The sequence below is a fragment of the Felis catus genome, chromosome C1 (assembly GCF_018350175.1).
Source record: "Felis catus isolate Fca126 chromosome C1, F.catus_Fca126_mat1.0, whole genome shotgun sequence".
In the NCBI taxonomy this organism is placed as follows: Eukaryota; Metazoa; Chordata; class Mammalia; order Carnivora; family Felidae; genus Felis; species Felis catus.
The window spans coordinates 34,242,873-34,265,037 of NC_058375.1; the positions used below are offsets into that span (position 1 = coordinate 34,242,873).

A 22,165-nucleotide genomic window follows, 5' to 3' on the forward strand; every position below is an offset into this window, starting at 1 on the left:
ACAAGAGGCGGCTTTCCAGCTTGGACACCAGAATCCCTCACAGTCCCCGTTGCCACATCTGAGCCATTCTTCTTCACAAAGCTCCCCTGTCCTCATTCATCCTGCTGTCACACTACAGGTCACGCTGTCCTCTTGCAGCATCCTCCTGACTTTCTTGCCTGCTATTGCACTCACAACCACTAAACAGCTGACAGTAGCAAGGAGTTACTACACGCAAGATACTTCATACGCCGTTCAGACTCTGTTACTGCTCAGTTAATCTTACCAGAGTCAAGGGTCAAGGTTGTGCGTGCGTGCGTGTGTGTGTGTGTGTGTGTGTGTATGTAACCCACTTTTTCCTTCCCAAATTAGGAGCTAGTTAAGGAATGAATCATACAGGTGTCAGGCATATGGAGCTCAGAATGTCACTTCATTGACAGTAAAAATGATTGAAGAGAGTGGCTTTAAACCTATGGCCAAATGGCTTTGCTGCTCATTTACCCTCAGTGACACAGGTTACCTCCCTGGTCACAGGTAGTCCTGGAGGACGCAGGCCTCTCCTAGTGGCTGAACATTTCCCACCTGCCTTTCATGTGTTGTGGACACAGACCCCAGCGCACTCACTCTGCAAAAGGCAGATTCCAGCCAAGTGAAGCTCATTACCATCCAAGTGTTGGGGAGAAAAGCCAGGAAGCCCTCCACATGGAAATATGCTAGGGAGAAGGAGGCTCCTCTCTGACATGCTTCTTATTTCTGCTCAAAAATCATTGAGTGCCTTCCTGGCTCCTGTTTACTTCTGTATGGCCTTCTCAGCTGTAGTCTGGTGGTAATGCCCTTCTCCGCTCCATCCCCACCCAACCCTCTGTCCGCCCCCTCCTTGATGTGCTGCCATCTTGGAACTACTTCAGATCCTCTGAAGATACCTTGGCTGCTCTGCCCCTTTGCTTTACTCCGTCATCACTTAGGTGTGCCTACTCTGGGCTTGGACTCTGCCCTCAAAGAGCTCATAGTCTAGGTGCGAGCAAATAAAGGTGCTCCTTAGGGATAAATCTTGTAGTCCAGGTGGAAGAGTTAGCAGCTCAGCCTGGGGTTGGGGTGATGCGTTTGGCGAGACTGCAGTGAAGCAGGCATTGTAGCTAGGCCGAAGGTTTGCAGGAGTACGCCCGGTGACTGGAGTGAAGTTGGGAAGGGAATCTGGGAGAAGAGTGTGCTCTGAGTGGTGATGGTAGCTCGTCCAGAGTCAGAGCATTTGGGGGACTGCACTTGGTCTCAGGTTCTGAGAGGAACTTGGGAGATGTTGCTGGAGGGTGTCAGGAGCCAGGTCGTAGTGGTCTTGCCTATGTTCCACGAAGCAGTTTGACTTTGGAAAGTTCACCACCATGTGGTTTTTGAAGTTTATTTTGAGAGACATAGCACACGAGTGGGGGAGGGGCAGAGAGAGAGAGAGAGAGAGAGAGAGAGAGAGAGAGAGAGAGTCAGTGCAGAGCCCGATGTGGGGCTCGAACCCATGAACTGTGAGACCATGACCTGAGCTGAAGTCAAGAGCCAGACACTTAACCGACTGAGTCACCCAGGTGCCCCCAGAATGAATTTTTAAATGTACAAAGACGCATATGGATAAATGAAATAAACCCGCAAGCGCTTCTCACCTAGACCCGATGGTTGTCAATGCTTTGCCACATTTGCCTCATCTGTCCTTTTGTCATTTGAAGTGTGTTAAATCACAGGTGTCGTTTCTTCCCCACTTGGTGTTCCCTCCAAAAACGGTGGGTATTTCTGTGATCACTGTGTCATTATTGTGCATAGCAAAATCAGAAAACTTAGCAGCATCTAATACCCAGTCCAAAATCAGGCTTCCCCGGTTGTCTAAAGTGATTTTATAGTAGGTTTGTTTGAATCAGGGTTTAGTCTAGTCTCACACCTTGTGTTTATGTCTCTTAAATCCGATCTTCTAAGGCAGTGCTCCCTCCACTCCCTGACTTACTCAAGAAACCATGTCAGTTATTCTTCAAGTTGTCTGGCAAGGGGTTTTTTAAGCTCTACACTGGTGTTTTAGAAGATTGCTTTGAAAACGGTATGAAAGTTTTGGGGTGGAGAGAGGAAGTGGGCAAAATTAGAAACAGCAGAGGTTCTCCTGAAGGTGGTATTATGGATGATTTTCACTTCTTACATGTATGAATTATTGGAGTATTTTTTATGACTGCCGTGTATAATCAAATATTTCTGTTTCGGGAGGAGCGAAAGATTTGGAATAGGGAAATCAATTTGGAACCTGTTCCTTTAGTTTGAAAGAGAGGTGGAGTGGACCTGGACTGTCTAGTGGTGACAGGGAAGGGGAGCAGGAAGTGGACCTGAGGGCCACTGTGAGGGCAGGAGCACAGGACTAGGGGGCTGGCTGTGGGGTGGGTAAGGAGGTGGGCGGGGGTTGACTCGGGGTTCTGGCATGAGTTACCGGATGGATAGGGGTGCATCAGTGGAGAAGCCAAGGGGTATTTGAGTGTGGCTCTGGAGGTGAGTTCAGTTTTGGGCCATGCTGAGTGTGACCGGCGTGTGGGGTGGGTGACGGAGATATGTGAGCACAGACATAAAGCTCAGGAGGAGTCTGTGGGAGGCAGTCTCCAGCAGGGTATCGGGGGCATGGAAGAGCTCACCTGTGGAGCAGGAGGAACACTTATCATCGTTAGGGTGGAGGTAGAGGCCGGGGGAGAAGAATAGCCTGACGTTTTGGGGGACTAAGAGAAGGCCATGTGTCCAGGCCCGGGGGAGGAGAAGGACTGAAGAAGACCTGGGAGCAGTGGCCAAGTGTGGCTGTGTTGTTGGAGTTCATGAGGGTGAGGTGTGGGGACTGGATCCTGAAGTCTGAGCAGGAGGGGAGGGCGTGGGGCTCCAGCATACGTGGACACAGGAGGGGAGGGCTGCAAGATGGGTTGATTTTTTTTTTTTTTTTTAACTTGTAATTAACTCCTTTCATTTTATTATGTTTAGTTTTAAAAGTTTGGGTTGATCTGTTTTTAATATATGTAAAATACACATGACCTAAAATCTGTCATTTTAACCATTGTTTAGCGTCTAGTTCAGTGGCCTTCTATACATTTTCATTTAGTGTACGGCCGTCGGCAGGCTACAGATTATGTTGAGGTGGGAGGAGTCAGGGAGTCCTCGGCATAGGTCTCCCGGAACAGTTCTCTGCTCATTGGAACCCGGCTCTTTTCAAGTCACTGTTCCCAGAAACCTTTCATCACTCCCGTCTACTTTCCTTCCTCCTTTGAACACCTGCAGCACTTGGCTTCTTTTTAACAACCGTCCATCTTGGTCTCAGCACAGTTGTCATAGGCTGCAGAAGGTAAACTAGGAGCCACGCCCTGTGCCCCATTCGCCTTGCTTCTTGTGGCCCCAGCATGGTCCTGGGGCTTGGGCCGTGAGCCTTCTGTAAATGTGGAAGGAATGCAGGGAAGTTAGTTGTAGTAGGAGGCTGACCTCAGGATGGATTGATTGGGTGGAATGGGGGACTGACAGTCAAGGCTTGGGGCAGAAGCTGAACCACTTTGTCTATCCCTGGAGAGGTCTAATGGCATTGTATCTATATTTGGAAACAGCTGGGTTTTGAAGAGCACCCTTGTGTCCCTCCTACCCCTACTTTGAGCATCCCCTGCAGTGTAATTCAGGCCTCTTGCTGTTCAGTTTATGTGACGCTCTGTGTCAAGGGCCTTGGTAAAAGCACCCAGATCGACTGACTGCTGAAGCATCAAAGCTTCAGAATTTTCATTTAACTGCAGACAGAGCTACAGTGATGTCTGCTGTAAAAGTTCTTGTTTAAGCTGCTTTGGAAAAGTGAGTTCCCAAAACCAGGAGGGCACAGTTCTTCTCTGTACAGAAGAAACCCCATCAAGAACATTGACCTTGACCTGGGTACCTGATGTTAGACAAGGGAACATAGAACTCAGGAACCTGAGATGTGGCTCTCCTGCAGGCAGGGCCCTGGGAGACTCTACCTGATGTCCCACTCCATCCTCACACAAGATCCTTGGTGGGGCAGTGTTCACTGCTCCCACACTGGTAGTGGATTGCTCCTTGCCTAGGCTCACACAGCTAGTTGATAAACTGAGGTTTGGACCCAGCTCTTGTTACACACTGAAGGGATTTAGAAGTCGGAGCACATCTCAGGAAAAGGAAAAGGCAGCGCTGTGAGCAAGGCTGTGGGCACCATGTAGCAGGAGGAGTGCTTTGTCCAGAAGATGAGAAAACGTGGAAAGATATTTTACTATTTGATAGACCTAATTTGGTCAGAGGCAACATGATGGTAGTGGAAAGGGCAGAGACTTGAGACTCGCACACCAAGTCCCCCTCTGGCTGGGCCATGAGCTCCTTGAGGCTAGGGATCCTGTGTCACCTGTGTCTGCATTGCCACGGCACCGAACCCAGTCTGCTGGGTACCTATGCTGGTCCTGTAGGAAGCACTCAGAATAAACAGATGTCTTCCTTTCCCAGAGCTGCGTTCTGGTGTTCTTTGTCTTGATCCCTCTATTTCCTACAGTACTTGGACCTATAAATTGATTTGTCTCTGTCTCCTACCCCATATTCGTGTCCTATTGCTGCTTAAACAAGTTCCCATGAACTGGGAGTCTTAGACCATAAGTTTATTATCTTCCGGTTCTTTAGTTCAGAAGTCTGACATGGGCCTCACTACGCTGAAGTCAAGGTGTCAGCAGGACTGTGTACCTTCCTGGAGGCTCCAGACTGAGACTCCTTGCCCTGCCTAGCGTCTTCAGACTGCCCACATTCCTTGGCCTTTTTCTTCCATTTTCAAAAGCAGCCAGATAGGGCCAAGCCTCGCTCACATCACATCACTTGGACACCGACTGTTCTGCTTCCCTCTTTGTTACCATTTTTAAGTAGGTTTCAGGGGCGCCTGGGTGGCTCAGTCGGTTAAGTGGCCGACTTCGGCTCAGGTCATGATCTCACGGTCCGTGAGTTCAAGCCCCGTGTTGGGCTCTGTGCTGACAGCTCAGAGCCTGGAGCCTGTTTCAGATTCAGTGTCTCTCTCTGACCCTCCCCCGTTCATGCTCTGTCTCTCTCTGTCTCAAAAATAAATAAATGTTAAAAAAAATTAAGTAGGGGGTGCCTGGGTGGCTCGGTCGGTTAAGCGTCCGACTTCGGCTCAGGTCATGATCTCATGGTCCGTGAGTTCAAGGCCCGTGTCGGGCTCTGTGCTGACAGCTCAGAGTCTGGAGTCTGTTTCAGATTCTGTGTCTCCCTCTCTCTCTCTGCCCCTCCCCTGTTCATGCTCTGTCTCTCTGTCTCAAAAATAAATAAACGTTAAAAAAAAAAATTAAAAAAAATTAAGTAGGTTTCACACCCAACGTAGAGCCCAGTTGTGGGACTTGAACTCGCAACCCTAAAATCAAGACCTGAGCTGAGATCAAGAGTAGGATGCTTAACTAAGCCACTCAGGCACACCTCTCATCATTAAGCACTGTTTGATTACATTGATTACCTGCCCAGATAATCTAGGATAATCTTGGTATTTTAAGTTTATCTGATTAGCATCCTTGATAGTCTTGTCATATTAACATAACATTCACAAGGGTTAGAATTGCATACCTTCTTTATTCTACCACATATCTTCATATCTCTTCTTCCACACATTTCTTCCCTCTCTGCCTATAAAACCATATTCAGTCTCTTTCCTGAAATACAATTATAGGAAATTCCCTTTTCAGGCTATGATCTCATTTCTTCCCTTAATCTTCTCAAGAAGAGTCTCTGATGTATTCAATCCTTAGTTCCTTACTGTCTGCCTGCTGGAACTTTCTCTGAAAGTCCTGAGACCTCCCAGTTGCTGAGTCCCTTGGCCATTTCCTGCTCAGCTCTTATGTACCCTTTGGCACTGCCTCTTTCCCCTCTGTGAAACCCTCCCCTCCTTGCTTTCTGTTTTCCTCCTACTCTGCACCTGAATCTCCCTTTTTTCTCTTGTCTCCTATCCTGGAAGGGCTTAGTCTCCATTCATTTTATCTTCCACTGGTAATGTCATCCACTCCCATGATTGCAATTCTGAACCTGATGCTGAGGATCCCCGAATCTACAGCTCTTGCTCAAACTTGCTTTTTTTTTTTTTTTTTAATGTTTGAGAGAGAGCGCCTGCAAACACGTGAGTTGGGGAGGGGTAGAGATCCGGGAGAGAGAGAATCCCAGGCAGGCTCCACGCTATCAGTGCAGAGCCTGTCTCCAGGCTCGAGGATCCCTGAGATCATGACCTGAGCTGAAATCAATAGTTGGATGCTTAACTGAGTCACCCAGGTGCCGCATGCTCAGACTTATTTTCTGAACCCTCAGGCTCAATTTCTTCTTACCCCCTAGGTATTTCTATAGAAATGGGGCAGTATACTGTGCACAGCCTGCTTAACTTGGCTTGTTACTACTGCCTCTTCATCCATGTGAGTCCTGTTGAGTCTCTCTCACCTTGGCGATCCCGGCTGGAAATCCCATCATTTCTGTTCCTTTATTTTGTCCTTTTCTTACTTCCTGGTCCCCGCCACTACCCTATCCGAGATTTAGGCCTGTTATCTAGCAGGTCTTCAAAGGGGGGAATGCAAGAAGATTGTTAGGGTGCGGAAATAAGATGATGAAAGTTTTATTTTTTTTTATTTCATTTTTTTATTAAAATATTTTTCAATGTTTAATTTACCTTTGAGAGAGAGACAGAGTGCAAATGGGGGAGGGGCAGAGAGAGGGAGACATAGAATTTGAAGCAGGCTTCAGGCTCTGAGCTGTCGGTACAGAACGCAGGGCTCGAACTCCCGAACTGCCAGATCATGACCTGAGCCGAAGTCTGTGCTTTAACTGACTGAGTCCCCCACGCGCCCCTCAGTAAATATTTATTGAATGAATGGGCCAGTGGACACTCAAACTTGTTTGAATTCACGTTTGGAAGGGCAGGCTCTGTTCTCCCTAGACACAGCCTGCTCAGAATTTGGTTTTTCTTGGCATTCCAGCTATGGGTTCTGTGATTGCACGTGGAGCCTGTGGGCCCAGTGTGACTTTTCTGAAGTGGCCCTGCCCTGCCACCACTTCTTCCTCGTGCTCCTAATGAATTGATTTTTGTCACAGTTGCAAAGTAGCCCTTTTCCAGGCCTCGTTTCCTTGCTTAATGGGTTTTGCTAACTCTGTGTTTCCTAAAGGCAGGACGACCAAGTTTTTTAAGTTTTTATTTTAATCACTCTCTTTTATTTCCCTCTGCTTGTTTGTTTTGTTTCTTAAATTCCACACAGGAGTGAAATCGTATGGTGTTTGTCTTTCTCTTACTGATTTATGTCACGTAGCAAGCATTATATTCTTTAGCTGCATCCATGTTGTTGCAAATGGTAAGATTTGATTCTTTTTTTTTTTTTAAGGTTTATTTATTTTGAGAGACTGCGAATGGGGGAGCGAAAGAGAGAGGGAGAGAGAGAGAAACCCAAGCAGGCTCCGCACTGTCAGTGCAGAGTCCGATGCGGGGCTCAAACCCATGAAGCTGCGAGATGATGACCTGGGCCAAAACCAAGAGTCAGACGCTTAATTGACTGAGCCACCTAGGCGCCCCAATATTTCATTCTTTTTAATGGCTGAATAATAGTTGTGTATATATACCACTTCTTCTTTATACATTCATCAGTAAATGGACACTTGGACTGCTTCCATAATTTGGCTGTTATAAATAATGCTGCTATAAACAGGGGGTGCATGTATCCCTTTGCATTAGTATTTTATATTTTTTGGGTAAATACCTAGTAATGTGATTACTGGATTGTAGGGTAGTTATATGTTTTATTTTTTTGAGGAACATCTATACTGTTTTCCAGAGTGGCTGCACTAGTTTGCATTCCCACCAACAGTGCAGTAGGGCTCCTTTTTCTCCGTATCCTTGCCAACATCTCTTGTTTCTTGTGTTGTTGATTTTAGCCATTCTGACAGGTGCGTCAGACATTTGACTGAGCCACCCAGGCACCCCTTATTTTTTTTTTATTTTAGAGCACGTGCGTGCAAGTTGGGGAGAGGGACAGAGGGAGAGAATCTCAAGCAGGTTCCACGCTCAGCATGGAGCCCAACATGGAGCCCCGTGTGGGGCTCAATCCCACGATCCTAGAATCATGACTTGAGCCAGAATCAAGTGTTGGGGACATTCAACTGACTGAGCCACCTTGGCACCCTTGCCCCTTTTTAATTGAATTATTTGGTTTTTGGGTGTTGACTTGTAGAAGTTCTTTATATATTTTGGTACTAACCCTTTATCAGATATGTCATTTGCTGATATTTTCCCCCATTCCATAGATTGCCTTTTAGTTTTGTTGATTTTTTTTTCCTTTCCTGTGCAGAAGCCTTTTATTTTGATGTAGTCCCCAAATTTACTTTTGCTTTTGTTCCCCTTGCCTCAGGAGACCTATCTAGGAAAAAGTTGCTATAACCGATGTCAGAGAAATTACTCTCTGTGCTTCTTTGTGGGATTTTTATGGTTTTAGGTCTCACATTTAGATTTTTAGTCCACCTTAAATTTGCTTTTGTGTATGGTATAGGAAGGTGGTCCAGTTTTATTCTTCTACATGTTGCTGTCCAGTTTTCCCAACACCATTTGTTGAAGAGATCATCTTTCTCCCATTGGATATTCTCTCCTGCTTTGTTGAAGATTAATGGACTATACAGTTGTGGTTTTATTTCTGGATTTTCCATTCCATTGATCTATGTCTATTTTTGTGCTATTACCGTACTGTTTTGATTACTGTGGCTTCGTAATGTAACTTGAAATCTAGGATTGTGATGCGTCCAGGTTTCTTTTTTTTTTTTTAATGTTTATTTATTCATTGTGAGTGAGAGAGCACGTGAGCATGCAGAGCCCAACACAAGGCTTGATTCCCCAAACTGAGATCATGACCTGAGCCAAAACCAAGAGCTGGAAGCTCAACCAACTGAACCACCCAGGCATCCCTGCCTTTTTTTTTTTTTTTTTTTATGTTTGTTTATTTTTGAGAGAGCATGTGCTCTTGAGCTTGAGCTTGTGCTCAAGGGAGGGGCAGAGAGAGAGAGAGAGAGAGAGGGAGATAGGATCTGAAGTTTGCTCCTCCCTGACAGAGAGCCTGATGCAGAGCTCAAACTCACCAACCGTGAGATCATGACCTAAGCAAAGATCATGACTTAACCCACTGAGCCACCCAGGCGTCCCCTGCTTTTCTTTTCCAAGATTGCTTTGTCTATTCGAGGTTTTTTTGTGGGTTCATACGAATTTTAGGGTTTTTCTAGTTCTATGAAATATGCTGTTGGTATTTTGATAGGAATTGCATTAAATGTGTAGATTGCTTTGGATAGTGTAGACATTTTAATAATTGTTCTTCCAGTTCATGAGCATTGGAATGTCTTCATTTCTTTAATCATTGGAATGTCTTCAGTTTCTTTCATCACTATTTTCTAGTTTCCAGAGTACAGTTTTTCACCTCCTTGGTTAGGTTTATTCCTACGTATCTTACTATTTTTGGTGCAGTTGTAAATGGGATTGTTTTCTTAATTTCTCTTTCTATTGCTTCATTATTGGTGTATAGAAATGCAACAGATTTCTGTAGGTTGATGTATCTGTGACCTTACTGAATTCGTTTATTAGTTCTAGCAGTTTCTTGGTGGAGTCTTTTGGGTTTTCTATATAGAGTGTCATGTCATCTGAAAATAGTGAGAGTTTAACTTCTTCCTTACTGATATGGATGCCTTGTATTCCTTTTTCTTGTCTGAGTGCTGTGACTAGGAGTTCCAGTTCTATGTTGAATGAAGTGAAAGTGGACATCCCTATCTTGTTCCTGATCTTAGGGGAAAGGCTCTCAGTTTTTCTCCATTGAGTATGATGTTTGCTGTGGGTTTTTCATATATGGCCTTTATTATGTTGAAGTATGTTCCCTATAAACTTACTGTTTTGGGAGTTGTTATCATGAATGTGTGTTGTACTTTGTCAAATTCTTTATCTGAGAGTATGACAAGTTTTAAATACACTGGAAAGAAACTCTCATGGTATTATTACTGATTCAGTCTTGTACATCTTAAACCTAATTGCATTTGCTCTGATATTATGTAAACACAGCATTAATTTTGTCAACTTTTGCTTTTGTAGCTACGTTAGGGTTTTAGATGCGCACTCTGTCCTGTCTGCTGAGGAAACTAACTCAAGAATGAATAGTGTCAGAGCTGAGGGCCTGACAGCACATAAGGAGAAGCTGGCCTATTTTACTTTAATGGGTCAGCTGTTCCTCACCCCTTTGGATGTCCTCTAGCTTTCAAGTCCAATGGCCCGGCTGCCTGGCTCTTTGTAACAGGTGCTGCTGGCCTTCTGGTCCAAGAGGAGGGGCACCTGGTTTCTCTGGGGCTCTCAGAGACATAATCTCATGACAGTGAGCTCAAGGGAGGGGCGTGACTCTCCTGTAAAGTGTGTTTATTTTTGGTACATTTGTTTCAGGCTGCTTCTGAGAACAGGACCTACGCTTACTAGGCACAAATTTTGTCCTAAAATTTTTACATAATCCTAGTTTAAATTAGTGTGGATGGTATTGTCATTTTGGCTTTTCCTAAGACAGGTGTTTTCTGGGTTTGGTTTTATATTTATGTCTCTATGCCTGTCTTTTCCCTTGGCTTTCATTGTAAGACTAACTTCTGCTATGACCCAAAGTGGAGGCAAGACCAATTTGATTTCCTCTTCTGGTTTGCCCAGGTGGCCGATGAATACATGTTTTCCCTGGAGGAGAATAAGAAGTCCAAGGGCCGTCGTCAGCCCTTAAGCAAGCTCCCACGCCATCACCCGCTTGTGTTGCAGGATTGCGTCAGTGATGATGGTAAGTATTTTCTCTCTTAACCAGGAAGGGGAACGTGGCTCACCCCATTAGGACTTGCTCTGACAGGACATCAGGAGGCAGGGCTGAGTGCCAGGGGTGGGCCTGTGGCTTAGTTCTCCCAGATGCTCCACAAAGAGGGCAGGATCTCATTTGTTACTTACTTCATAGTCAGATTTCTTTATATGTCTGTGTGTCTTGGAATATGCCTAATACAGGATGATCACATGTAGGTTCTTCTCTTTCTTTACTAGGAGGTACAGGCTGATTTTTCTGGATAGCATTTCTTTCAATGATACCAAGCCCAATGCTGAATGTGTAGCTACAAAGATAACTAAGATATGTCCATGCCCCCCAAAAGCTCACAAGGTAGTGGGGCAAACTGACAGGTAAACAGATCTAAAGAAAGGAGATGTTAATCTAGGGAGGGGGAGCTGGAGGATAGATTGAGAGGAAGCAGCTCAAAGGGCCAGGACAAGGTGTGGGGCAGGCAGGAGTGAGGTGGGGGGAGGCTAAAGAGGGAGTGCCTTTTTCTAGCGGGCCTTCAGGAGCTTTTGACGCGTTTTAAGTGGCTAGATTTACATTAGAAGTGACTGCATATTGAGAGTGGCTTTGAGGGCAACAGATGGGCTTTTGCCGTGGTCTCTGAGAGCTAGGGGAGGGTCTGAAGCAGGATGATGGTGGTTGGGGTTGGGGAGGGATGTAGTGAAGGTGTTGGGAAGATAAAGCCAGCTGGATTTGGAGTTGGTTGTAGACCTGTGAGCTTGGTAGGGACTGGAGAAGCCTGGGTTCAGTGCCTCCCTGACTTTTGGTTGTGGTTGGGTTTGGAAACCTATGTTCAGTGTCTGTGGAGGATGTAAACTTGGGGCTGAGCAGAGGTGGTGTTTGGTAATGTTATTGGGGTACATGAGGCCACTGGTGGAGAAACATAGAGGAGGGTGAGCAGAGGTGGTATTTGATACCTTTTTAAAAAATTTATTGGGGCGCCTGGGTGGCTCAGTCGGTTAAGCGTCCGACTTCAGCTCAGGTCACGATCTCGCGGTCTGAGTTCGAGCCCTGCGTCGGGCTCTGGGCTGACGGCTCGGAGCCTGGAGCCTGCTTCCGATTCTGTGTCTCCCTCTCTCTTTGCCCCTCCCCAGTTCATGCTCTGTCTCTCTCTGTCCCAAAAATAAATAAATGTTAAAAAAAAAAAAATTATTAAAGGGGCACCTGGGTGGCTCACTCAGTTGAGTGACTTCGGCTCAGGTCATGATCTCGGTTTGTGAGTTAGAGCCCTGCATTGGGTTCTCAGCTGTCAGCGAGGATTCTGCTTGGGATCCTCTGTCCCTCTCACTGCCTCTCCCCTGCTCACATACGCTCTCAAAAATTAATAAACATTAAAAAAATTATTAAAAATTTTTATTTAAGTGCAGTTGACACGCTGTTAATGTTACTTCCAGGTATACAACTTAGTGATTCGGCAACTTTGCCTTTCCCCGTGCTCCCCATGAGTGTCGCTGCCATCTGTTCACTATCTTTACCTTGAGCACACGCAGCCACTCTGGAGAGGGCAGAGACTGGGGTGGGAAGACAGGAAGAGGAGCCTGTGAAGGAGACAGGGGGGAGTGGACAGTGGTGTGGAGCAGAACCGGGAACTGTGTGTGTTGCTGGCGCTCAGGGAGTTGCTGCCATCAGCGCAGTGAGATCAGGAACGTGAGCATGGGTGAGTCTCTGGCGGGTCCCTTGTCACTCTTCACTGGTGCCCGGGCCCTTCCTGCCCTGTCCTTCCTGACACCAGTGGCTGTGTGGGAAGATCCAGAGTTACACCAGCCTCTTTGCTCCATAAGTGAGCCCCACGTTCCCTTTCTGATCTGATGCCGGTGCCCATCTCTACTGTTTTCCTTGGTAGAAGGATCGTGATACACTGGGTGAGGAAAGTCTCTTGAGATCAAAATCTCTTGAGTTCAATGTAGGCCAGACCTTGAGTTCAGAGTCTTAGGAAGTCCTCTTCCTCTGGCCCACGTGGGGCTTGGGTTCTCTGGGTAGCAACAGCCTGGCTTCAGGATTTACCCCTGCAACCCCCCCCCCCCACCCCCGAAGGCTCTAAATATAGGTTGTACAAAATTGGAAAAGCAAACAAAGTTATAAAGAGGACAATAAAATTACCCTGCAAAGGTGACCACTTGCACGTCTTCATGTGTTAATCTTCTGACTTTTCTAGTCAGTCATTAGAGTATATCCGCGTATATGTTTTTATGATAGTGTAATTGAGATCATAAAATACAGCCGCCCAACTTTTTATGATAAATTTCCATTGTGGAAAGCACTGTGCACGCCTCCTGTCTCCAACAGCTGCCATGTTGCAGTGGGCGCTGTCTCCACAGGCATTGATGAACTTGCTGTACACGCACTTGGTGTCTCATCTGAGAGCGAGCTGGAGCCCTCCAGTCACTCGAAGTGCATCGCGAGGTGCTTTGCTCAGGATTCTCCTATACAGATACTTTTACCACACCTAGGAAAATAAGCAGTGTTTTGTAATATTGTCTTATCTTCAGTCCATGTTCATTTTTCCCTGCTTATCCCAAAAGTATGTTTTATAGCTTTTTTTCCTTTAAACCTATAAACCAAACCAGAGTCATCCATTTCAAAGTTTTGTTTCTTTAGTTTCTTTTAGTCAAGCATGCACACCCTGCACCCCCCTCCCCGCGCCCGCCCCCCCCCCCCCCCCCACTGCCATCAAATTGTTTTTCAGTTGAGGCATAAAATACTTGGTGAAATGAACACATCTTACCTGTTACGTCTCCATGATGTCTTATGTATGTAAACTGTAAAATTCCTGCGGTTTTCACTTACCATGGTGAACATTTTTCCTCATCATTACAGTGTTCACAAGTGAAGTGATTTTGGGCCACCCATGGTTTTGAAAACAGCAGACATCACTGTGTTAATCTTCCTTTTCTGATTGGGTACCTGTTGCTTTTTCTTTTAGTCCGTGTCGGTCACTCTTGTTCTGGTTAAGATAAGGAAAATAGCCGCTTTGGTTTGGCACTGTTGTTCTTGCTGGACCTGGCTGTGGCTTATAGAGGTTGATTTTAATTGTCTGCAGTGGCCTCCCTACGTTACGGTACGCTTCACTCAGGTCCCACATGAGGCAGCTGCCAGGTCTCATTCGGTTAAACAGGACTATGAAGGCAGAGTAGGTAACTGTTGATCTGCACTGAGCTGCAGTTGCCAGAAATGAACAAATAAATAAGCATGTCGTGGAGTGTTGCATGGGCTGCTCTGCCTGAGTCTCTAGGGCTTCCTCAAAACAGTTCTGTCTTGGTCAAAGCAAGACCATTTGAGGGGTTGTAGCTGGGGCCTCCTGACGGTCACACATAGCTAGATGCCAGGCGTGGGGTGCCTGATGTGGTGGAGCTGGCGTGGAGCTGCTCTGTCAGGTGCTCCAAATCCATACATGGACTGCTTTGGGGACTCCGTTGTCAAAGAAGAACATCCCAGATGTAACTTCTTATGTTTCCGTCACTTGGGGGAGGATTTGGAGAAAAGCTCTGGATTTGTTTATTTTGATGTGTGTTGCTCCTTCTATCAAGGATTGCCTTCATTCACCCATAATCCTCGACTTAATGTGTTTTGCTACCTCCTTGACCCGGTTTCCATTGGGATCGATTGGGCTGTGCCCTTCCGATTGAGGGGGGACCTGGAAAGTGTGCACCTTTGTTGCCTCCATCTTGTTTTGTGAGTGTAGGTTTTTGTTTCCATTCAGCAGTGTGTCCCTTTCTTCCAGGAAGATGGCAGCCAGAGGGGATTTTCCTTCCTCAGCAGTGCTGAGGCCGGATGAATCCTATGCTTTGCTGTTTGGAGTAACGAATAGATAGAAATTTGTCATCTAGACCAGAGGTCTGCAGAGGCGCTACACCTTCTGTCACATATCCCACTGTCTTTCTCTGAGTCCTATAAAAATGTAAAAACAGGGCCACCTGGGTGGCTCAGTTGGTTAAGTGTCCGACTTTGTCTCGGGTCACGATCTCGAGGTTCGTGAGTTCAAGTCCTACACTGGGCTCTCTGCTGTCAGCACCTCTGCTTCAAATCCTCTGTTCCCCTCTCTCGGCCCCTCCCCTGCTTGTTCTGTCTCTCTCAAAATAAATAAAGTTAAAAAAAATGTAAAAAAATTTTTTTTGTTTTTACATTTTTAAAAGCTCCCCAAGTGGATTGCATTTGGCCTGCAGGCCGTTGTGTGCCAGGCATTGGTCTAGACTCAAGGTGTTCCATCCTTTGGCTGGGAAAGAGGGTTTGTCTTGGACACACTCTGCCTTCCTCTGAGACAGAGCCAGGATGGTTGGGGATCCCTGTCCAGAAAGGCAGATATCCCACTGGCCTTTCCAGAGGGAGCTAGAAAGTTCTGACTAAGGCACATGATGTAAAAATTATTAAACTTGCTATTTCCTTGTGTGTGTGTGTGTGTGTGTGTGTGTGTGTTTCCCCTTGTTTCCCTTCAGTGTAACTAAAGAGAAAACTCTTAAATAAGGACTCAATATGCTGACATATTGGAGGCAGCAAGTAACATGGTTTCCGGCAAGACCCCATTGTACTGTGCTGCCCTTGGGCACAAGGGTTGAATGCTGGCAGTTGTTAGGGGAGAGGAGAGTGGGCTGAACTCCTGGGGCAAGAAGAGGGACTTCTTCCTGGCAAGAAGTCTGAATTCCTGCCAGAGAGGGGGCTACGGGCAGGACTGTGCAGTTTCATCCAAGTACTGAAGGAGTCTATTGGAAATTGCTTCTGCCCTTTGCCTTTATGATCTGTAGGATCTTGGCTTTAGGCCAAACCTGAGACCAAAAGTCTGGGCTGAGCTCATCTGCTTTCTAGGCAGAGCTACAGATGTGTGGCACTGGTACCGACTCATGTTCTGCTTCCTGCTTTAGAGTCCTCTGAACAGCCAACCCCCGAGGAGGAGGCTGAGGAGACAGAGGCCTGGGCTAAGCCCCTGAGCCAACTATGGCAGAACCGACCCCCGAACTTTGAGGCCGAGAAGGAATTCAATGAGACCATGGCCCAGCAGGCCCCTCACTGCGCCGTCTGTATGATCTTTCAGACTTACCATCAGGTAAGTCCACTTCGTCCTTTGTTTACCTAGGACCTGCAGTCCAGAGGGAGGTGGGGTTTAGTTTTGGGTACATAGCTTGTCACTGGTCATCTTGGGAAAGGTGCGTTCTTCTGGTGTTCAGTGCCCCATCTGAGTGCTGGCCAGGCTACTCTGGCCAGGCAGATAATCTAGCAGTGGGGCTTTTCACTTGACAGTGGTTTGCAGAAGAGCTAGAGTGTGGCTTAGCCTTGACTTGGTGGGTTTCCCTGCACCCTGTGGCACTCACATTGTTTGCAGAGGAATCTTGCTCTCTCGTTATTATTCTAGGCAGTGATGATTCCTTCCAGGTGGTTTTTCCTCCTGGCCAGTCTGGAGCACTGTGCCTTTCTTTAGGACAGTCTGCCAGATTCTCCAGTGTTGTGTCTTCCTTTCTCATTGCCACCGTGGGTACTGGCAGTACCCAGAAGGAAGTAGGGGAGGGACCGCGGGAGGAAGTGGAGGGGGAAGCACTGGAGCTGAGCTTGTCTGTGCCCCTCCCCCTCCTGGGGCACTTGATGGTAGTCTTCGGGTTCAGCTCGGGAAGGTCGGGAATGCATCGACAGGGGCACGTGCCGGGTGAGCAGCTGAGGTTCACCTGGGACCTGCACAGGGCGGCATGTGGATAACCAGTCCTCTGTTGGTTAAGGTGGCATGGCTACACTGAGCGGGCACAGCCACAGATTCACGCCTGCCAAAGAATGGAACCTCAGGCCAACGTACTTTGGATTAGCAGCTCAGTACTTCTTTCCACTGACGAAAAAGCAAAACTGAAGTGTGTGTACCCTTGGCCTGCGAGACAAGTGAACGGACTGGGTGCACTGTCAGCAGGTCCACTGAGAGGGCCCCAGGGTTTCAAGAGGGGCACATGCTTAGGAGTGACATGTTTTGGGCCCTGTCCTTGAAATGGTGGTGATGGTGCCATCCATAGACAGAGCCAGCAAATATTTGCAGTCAGGGTGTTTGCCAAGGGAAGTATGTGGATGTTCTTTCTGGGCATTCTTTCTGGAGGGACCCGAGCCAGGAATCACAGGTGGGGCTCCAGCCGTGTGGCAGTGCTGCTGCTCAGGTCACGTGCTGCCATGGGGCCCAGGAGGGATTCCATGCTGGTCCATTAGGAGCACCTGCTCTGGGTCCTCTCCCTGGGTACGGGCCACCGTGCAGTGCAGCGCATAAGGCAGCCCACAAGAGCAGCCTCGCTAACGTCTCAGTGCATTTTATTACCACTTGGTTTGGGAAGATTGAAATCCCAGTTGCCTCTTACCTTGCTCCCTTTCCTTAGTTGTCCCCAGGGTCCTTTGCTTGATGCCTCTGTGAGAAATTGAATTGGAGTCATTAGAGGTAACTTCAATTAGCAGCTCTGGGATAATGGCTGTGCACCCGAGAGCCTTAGCCACAGAGTCATACCAGGAAGAGAGGCGGCTTTCTGCTGACAGAGCAGGTGGAAGCGGAGACACAGGCGCATGTTCACGGGATTCTGGGAATTCTGCACTGCTGTCTCTCCTTAGGTGGAGTTTGGAGGCCTTAGTCAGAGCTGTGGAAACGCTCCAGATTTAGCCCCCCAGAAGCAGAGGACCAAGCCATTGATTCCTGAAATGTGTTTCACCTCGACTGGCTGCAGCACAGACATCAACCTTTCTACCCCTTACCTTGAGGAGGATGGCACCAGCCTTCTAGTTTCCTGCAAGAAGTGCAGTGTCCGGGTCCACGCCAGTGAGTGCCTCAGCTTTTGTCTGCGTCTTGACCCAGAGGGCCTGAGCCTTCTCACTGCAAGTCTCGCCCCGTGTTGGCCTCCCTCCAGCCTCCCAGTGGCGCCCCCAGGTCCCGAGTGCAAAGATTGCTCTTGTGTTCTTGGGGAGTTTGCTGCTGATGGAGTTGGGAGTTTCACTGACTTTGGGTGCGTCCTTGTACGGTCAACCTTGTGCTGTTCTCTGGGCTGTAGATGCCAGGAGGGGATTAGTAGTCCCTGCTGCTCCCTAGGTGATTGTACCAGTGGACCTACAGGCTCTGACTTTTCGAGACCTTGGGCCATAGTGTATGGGTGAATCCTGGGGGACCCTGACTCTAGAATTCAGGGGTTTTCCCGTAAGACTTGGTCGCAGCCTTCAGACTCATGGTATGTGAAAAAGAGTCACAGGTCTGCATTCTGACTCTGGCCTCTGGGTTTAATCTGCTCATCTTGGTGTCCTTGTTAGGTTGCTATGGAGTACCCCCTGCAAAGGCTTCTGAAGACTGGATGTGTTCTCGGTGTTCCGCCAATGCCCTGGAGGAGGTGAGTGTGTCCACAGTGTTGCTGTCTTCCCCCTGAGACTCGGGATTCGCTCAGGGCCAGGCTTTTTCGTGTGGACTTTCTGTCCCCAGCAGTCTGTACAGAGCCTGGTACATAGTGATGTTAAAGAGTGCATACTGTCAGAATAAATCTCCCCAGACGGTGTGGTTGCTGCCCAGCTGTGGCAGGGCATGAATGGAGTCTGGAAGCTGTGTTTGCTACATTGTGTCCAGACTAAGCAGAGGTCCTCCTGTGGATAAGCTATAACCCCCTTTAAAGAATGCATTGGGTTTGGCCATCAGAATGGGGTTCAGGTGGTTCATTTTGTAGCTTTGTCTTCATCCACTCCCTGCCCCGGAACCTAGCAGTACCCCACATACAAGGCAGAGTCCTGTAACGCTTCCAGTTTGAGCAGAGTATCATTGGTTACAGTTGATAACAGTAACGGCAAAGAGGATTATGTTAAGTCAAGTGGAATACTTGGTGTACTTTAGCCCGGGGTGGTCTCCCTGTCTTCCTGTAGGGGAGTCCTGCTTACATGGGCTGCGTAGGCGAGGCCCCACCTGCCGATAAGCCACTTTCTTATGTGGAGGCTCCAGTTATCCAAAGGAGGCCAAGGAGAGAGCAGATTGGATGTTAATGACTTGGTGGTAACCACCCTTCCTTCCTCCCCCTCCCTTCTTGGCAGGACTGCTGTTTGTGCTCATTACGAGGGGGAGCCCTCCAGAGAGCCAATGATGACAGGTGAGTTTCTGAGCAGTGTTCTGGAGCAGCGTGCAGAGGCACCGAGACGGCAGTGGCTGTTCATCAGAGTGGCCGATGAGGGTTTGGGAAGCACGTTGTTGGAAGTGCAATAGCATCTCCAAGACTAATTTTAAAAATGAGATGCCAAGGGGAGCCAAGCAGCCCTACACCTTTCCAACTCCACCTTCCCCTCCGAGGTAGGGGTATCAGTGATGTCTTCCTTGTGGGGGAGCTAAGACAGACTCACAAGGGTGTGGAGATCCTGTACAGGTGATGCAGAGGCTCAGGGGCTGTTGCAGGGACTGTTACCTTGTTGCAGCCGGGCTGGTGCAGAGGTGGCCGTGGCCGTGGGCTCGTGAGCGTGCGCCCTCTGGCTCAGACCTGGCATCTGAGCGAGTGTGTGTGTCCTTGGGGAGGAGAGTGGGACTTGGAGAGCTCAGCCTCACCCACCTGCTGTGGAGTCAAGTCTACAGAAGTATGGGCATAGCAGCCGTCAGGTTGCTTTTTGTACCTGGTCTTTGCTTGTCCTGAGGTAGAAATGTGAGGTGAATGAGGTTTTTGCCCTGGAAAACCTGGCTGTCTAGGAGATAACACAGCAGGCAGCCAGTGGTGAATATCCTGCCTCCGGCTGCGGTCCTGTGGGGATCGGAGCCTCCTGCAGGAAGCACGAGAACCCCCTTCAGGCTGTTCCACATAGACAGCTCTTCTGATTGCTGCTCCCAGCCTTTAAAGGTACTCGCTGCCACGGCTTGAGGTGATCGTGTCCCTCACAGTTGGGAGAGAGCGCTGTTAAAAGTTCTTCCTTACTTGCAGTGGAAAGGGCTCTGCCTGAGCCTCCCACCGTAACCGCACAATCCCAGTTCTGCCCTGTGGGGCCACGCCAGACAGATCTGTTCCCACTTGCATAGGGGGGCCCCGCCAGCACCGCAGACGGCTTCCGTGTGGGCCCCGCGCTGTCTGTCGTAGGTTTTCACCTGGCCTCACATTAAGAACTTTCAGCATCTTAATTGTTCTCTTTGTGGTGCGTGTCAGTTTCTCAAAATGCCCGGAACTTTAATTCTCTGAAGATATCCATTGAGTAGACCTGTCAGAGCAAGTGGGGCTTGGGCCAGACCTTAACAAATGAGTGTGCAGTGGATGAAGGGAGCAGAGGCAGAGGTCATCTCAGCCCCAGGGAAAGGTTGGGAGGAGGCCTAGAAGGTAGAGCTGTGGCTACGGGCAGACGGGGCACAGATGGGGACATCTGAGGAAGCACCCAGCTCCTGAGGTAAAAGAGGTCTGTATAGGACTCTCTGATTTGTTCCTTCTCCCTGAAACCTGCCCCACTCCATTAGTTCTAGTTCCGCTTATTTTGCAACAGATTGTGAATGAGTTAGCGGTGTACGAAGTGCAACCCTGTGCTAACCCAGGGCGGTGTGGTGGGGGCCCATTTTCATACTTGGTGTGGAGACACCTCTGTTTCCTTCCTTGCTGGGTCCTGGGACCTTGCAGGTAGGTGGAAGTAAGTGGCCGTGTTGGACTGGGGAGGAAGGAGGAAGCACTATCAGTAGGCCCACCCACTCTTGAATCGTTACATTTGGTGAGGAGGCCACAGGACTTTGGAGCCAGAGGTGACTGAGGTACACTTTGCCTTTTGGCAGGTGGGTCCACGTCTCGTGTGCTGTGGCAATTTTGGAAGCAAGGTTTGTCAACATTGCCGAAAGAAGTCCGGTGGACGTGAGCAAAATACCCCTGCCCCGCTTCAAACTGGTAAGGAAGAGGAGATGGGCTTGGAGACACTGCATCTTTGTCCTATTCTAAGTCTCTGAGTGGAGGAGAACATAACGTGCCCCATGTGGCCCAGTGGTCATCTGTTACCCTTGGGTTAGGTCAGGGCTTGTGAGCCACTGAATGTTAAAAGAGGACACGTGTCCTCAGATAAGAGGTTAAAAGAGGTGTGTGTACCCTCTTGTTTGGGGAAGAAGGTTGGCTTTTGCCCGTTGGACTCTGTGCGTTTAGGCAGGGGAGCAGTGGAGGACGCCACACCGTTAGTTCCTGGAATCACTGGCTTGCTTCCCCTGTGTCCTAGAAATGTGTCTTCTGTAAGAAGCGGAGGAAAAGAGCCGCCGGCTGCTGTGTGCAGTGCTCCCATGGCCGCTGTCCAACTGCCTTCCACGTGAGCTGCGCCCAGGCTGCCGGAGTGATGATGCAGCCGGACGACTGGCCTTTCGTCGTCTTCATTACCTGCTTTCGGCACAAGATTCCGAATTTGGAGGTGAGGGAAGGTGCCGTTCTAGAATCCTCTTGACTGTTTCTGGGATCATTTTCTCTGCCTATGTCAGCACGTATTTTCTCCAGCTTTACCCTTTATGGAGAGTGCTAATAGGTAGGGATTCAGAGGTGGCCCCCGTCCATCTCTGCTGCCTGCCTTGTGCTTTCTAATCCACCGGTACCAAACTGCTCGTGGTTGATTCCTTGTGATTATGTTTACCTGTTTGCCTCTCCTTGAGGGGTCCTGTTATTAATATGAGTGTCCCTGTCACCTACCACCGTGTCTGGGGCAGAGCAGAAGCTATGCAGATATTGCGAACGGACGGAGAGAGCTCGGAACAGTTAACCATTAACTACCGTACAGTAGGGATTTTTGTGCTTCTCTAAATAGTGGAGCTTGGAGAACATTACATGTCAAGTTGCGAAAGGGTTTGGGTGGAAGGTGGCATTTGGTGTGGGCACCTGGGTGGCTCAGTTGGTTAGGTATCCGGCTTCAGCTCAGGTCATGATGTCATGGTTTTTGTGAGTTCGGGTCCCATGTCGGGCTCTGTGCTGACAGCTCAGAGCCTGGAGCCTGCTTTGGATTCTGTGTTTCCCTCTCTCTGTCCCTTCCCTGCTTGCATTCTGTCTGTCTGTCTGTCTGTCTGTCTGTCAAAAATAAATAAATATTGAAGTGGAACTTAAACAGTAAGTAGGAATTATGAGAGGGAGGGTGTTCAAGCCTTCAGAAGTAGAACAAGGGGCACCTGGGTGGCTCAGTTGGCTCAGTTGCTTAAGTGTCCAACTCTTGATTTCAGCCCAAGTCATGATCTCCTAGTTCATGAGATCAAGCCCTGCATTGGGCTCCCAAGCTGACAGCACAGAGCCTGCTTGGGATTCTCTTTCCCTGTCTCTCTGCCCCTCCCCCATTCGCACACACAAACTCTTTCTCTCAAGCTAAATTAAAAAAAAAAGCTGAACAAACAAGTCTCAGGAGAATGAACATGGAAG

At 48.3% G+C, this 22,165-nt stretch overlaps 1 protein-coding gene across 3 annotated transcripts in view; it reads left to right on the top strand.

Annotated features, from left to right (window-relative positions):
• The window catches only part of KDM4A (lysine demethylase 4A), a 46,393-nt gene that overhangs the window by 17,204 nt on the left and 7,024 nt on the right, over nt 1–22,165 (top strand). For 2 of the 3 annotated variants that reach the window (XM_003989992.4, XM_006934673.3), the window contains exons 12-18: nt 10,697–10,817; nt 15,716–15,897; nt 17,421–17,625; nt 18,108–18,184; nt 18,870–18,925; nt 20,566–20,674; nt 20,994–21,179. In XM_003989992.4, coding sequence (XP_003990041.1) covers nt 10,697–10,817; nt 15,716–15,897; nt 17,421–17,625; nt 18,108–18,184; nt 18,870–18,925; nt 20,566–20,674; nt 20,994–21,179 — 936 coding nt within the window. The other variant, XM_045035683.1, reaches the window with a different exon arrangement.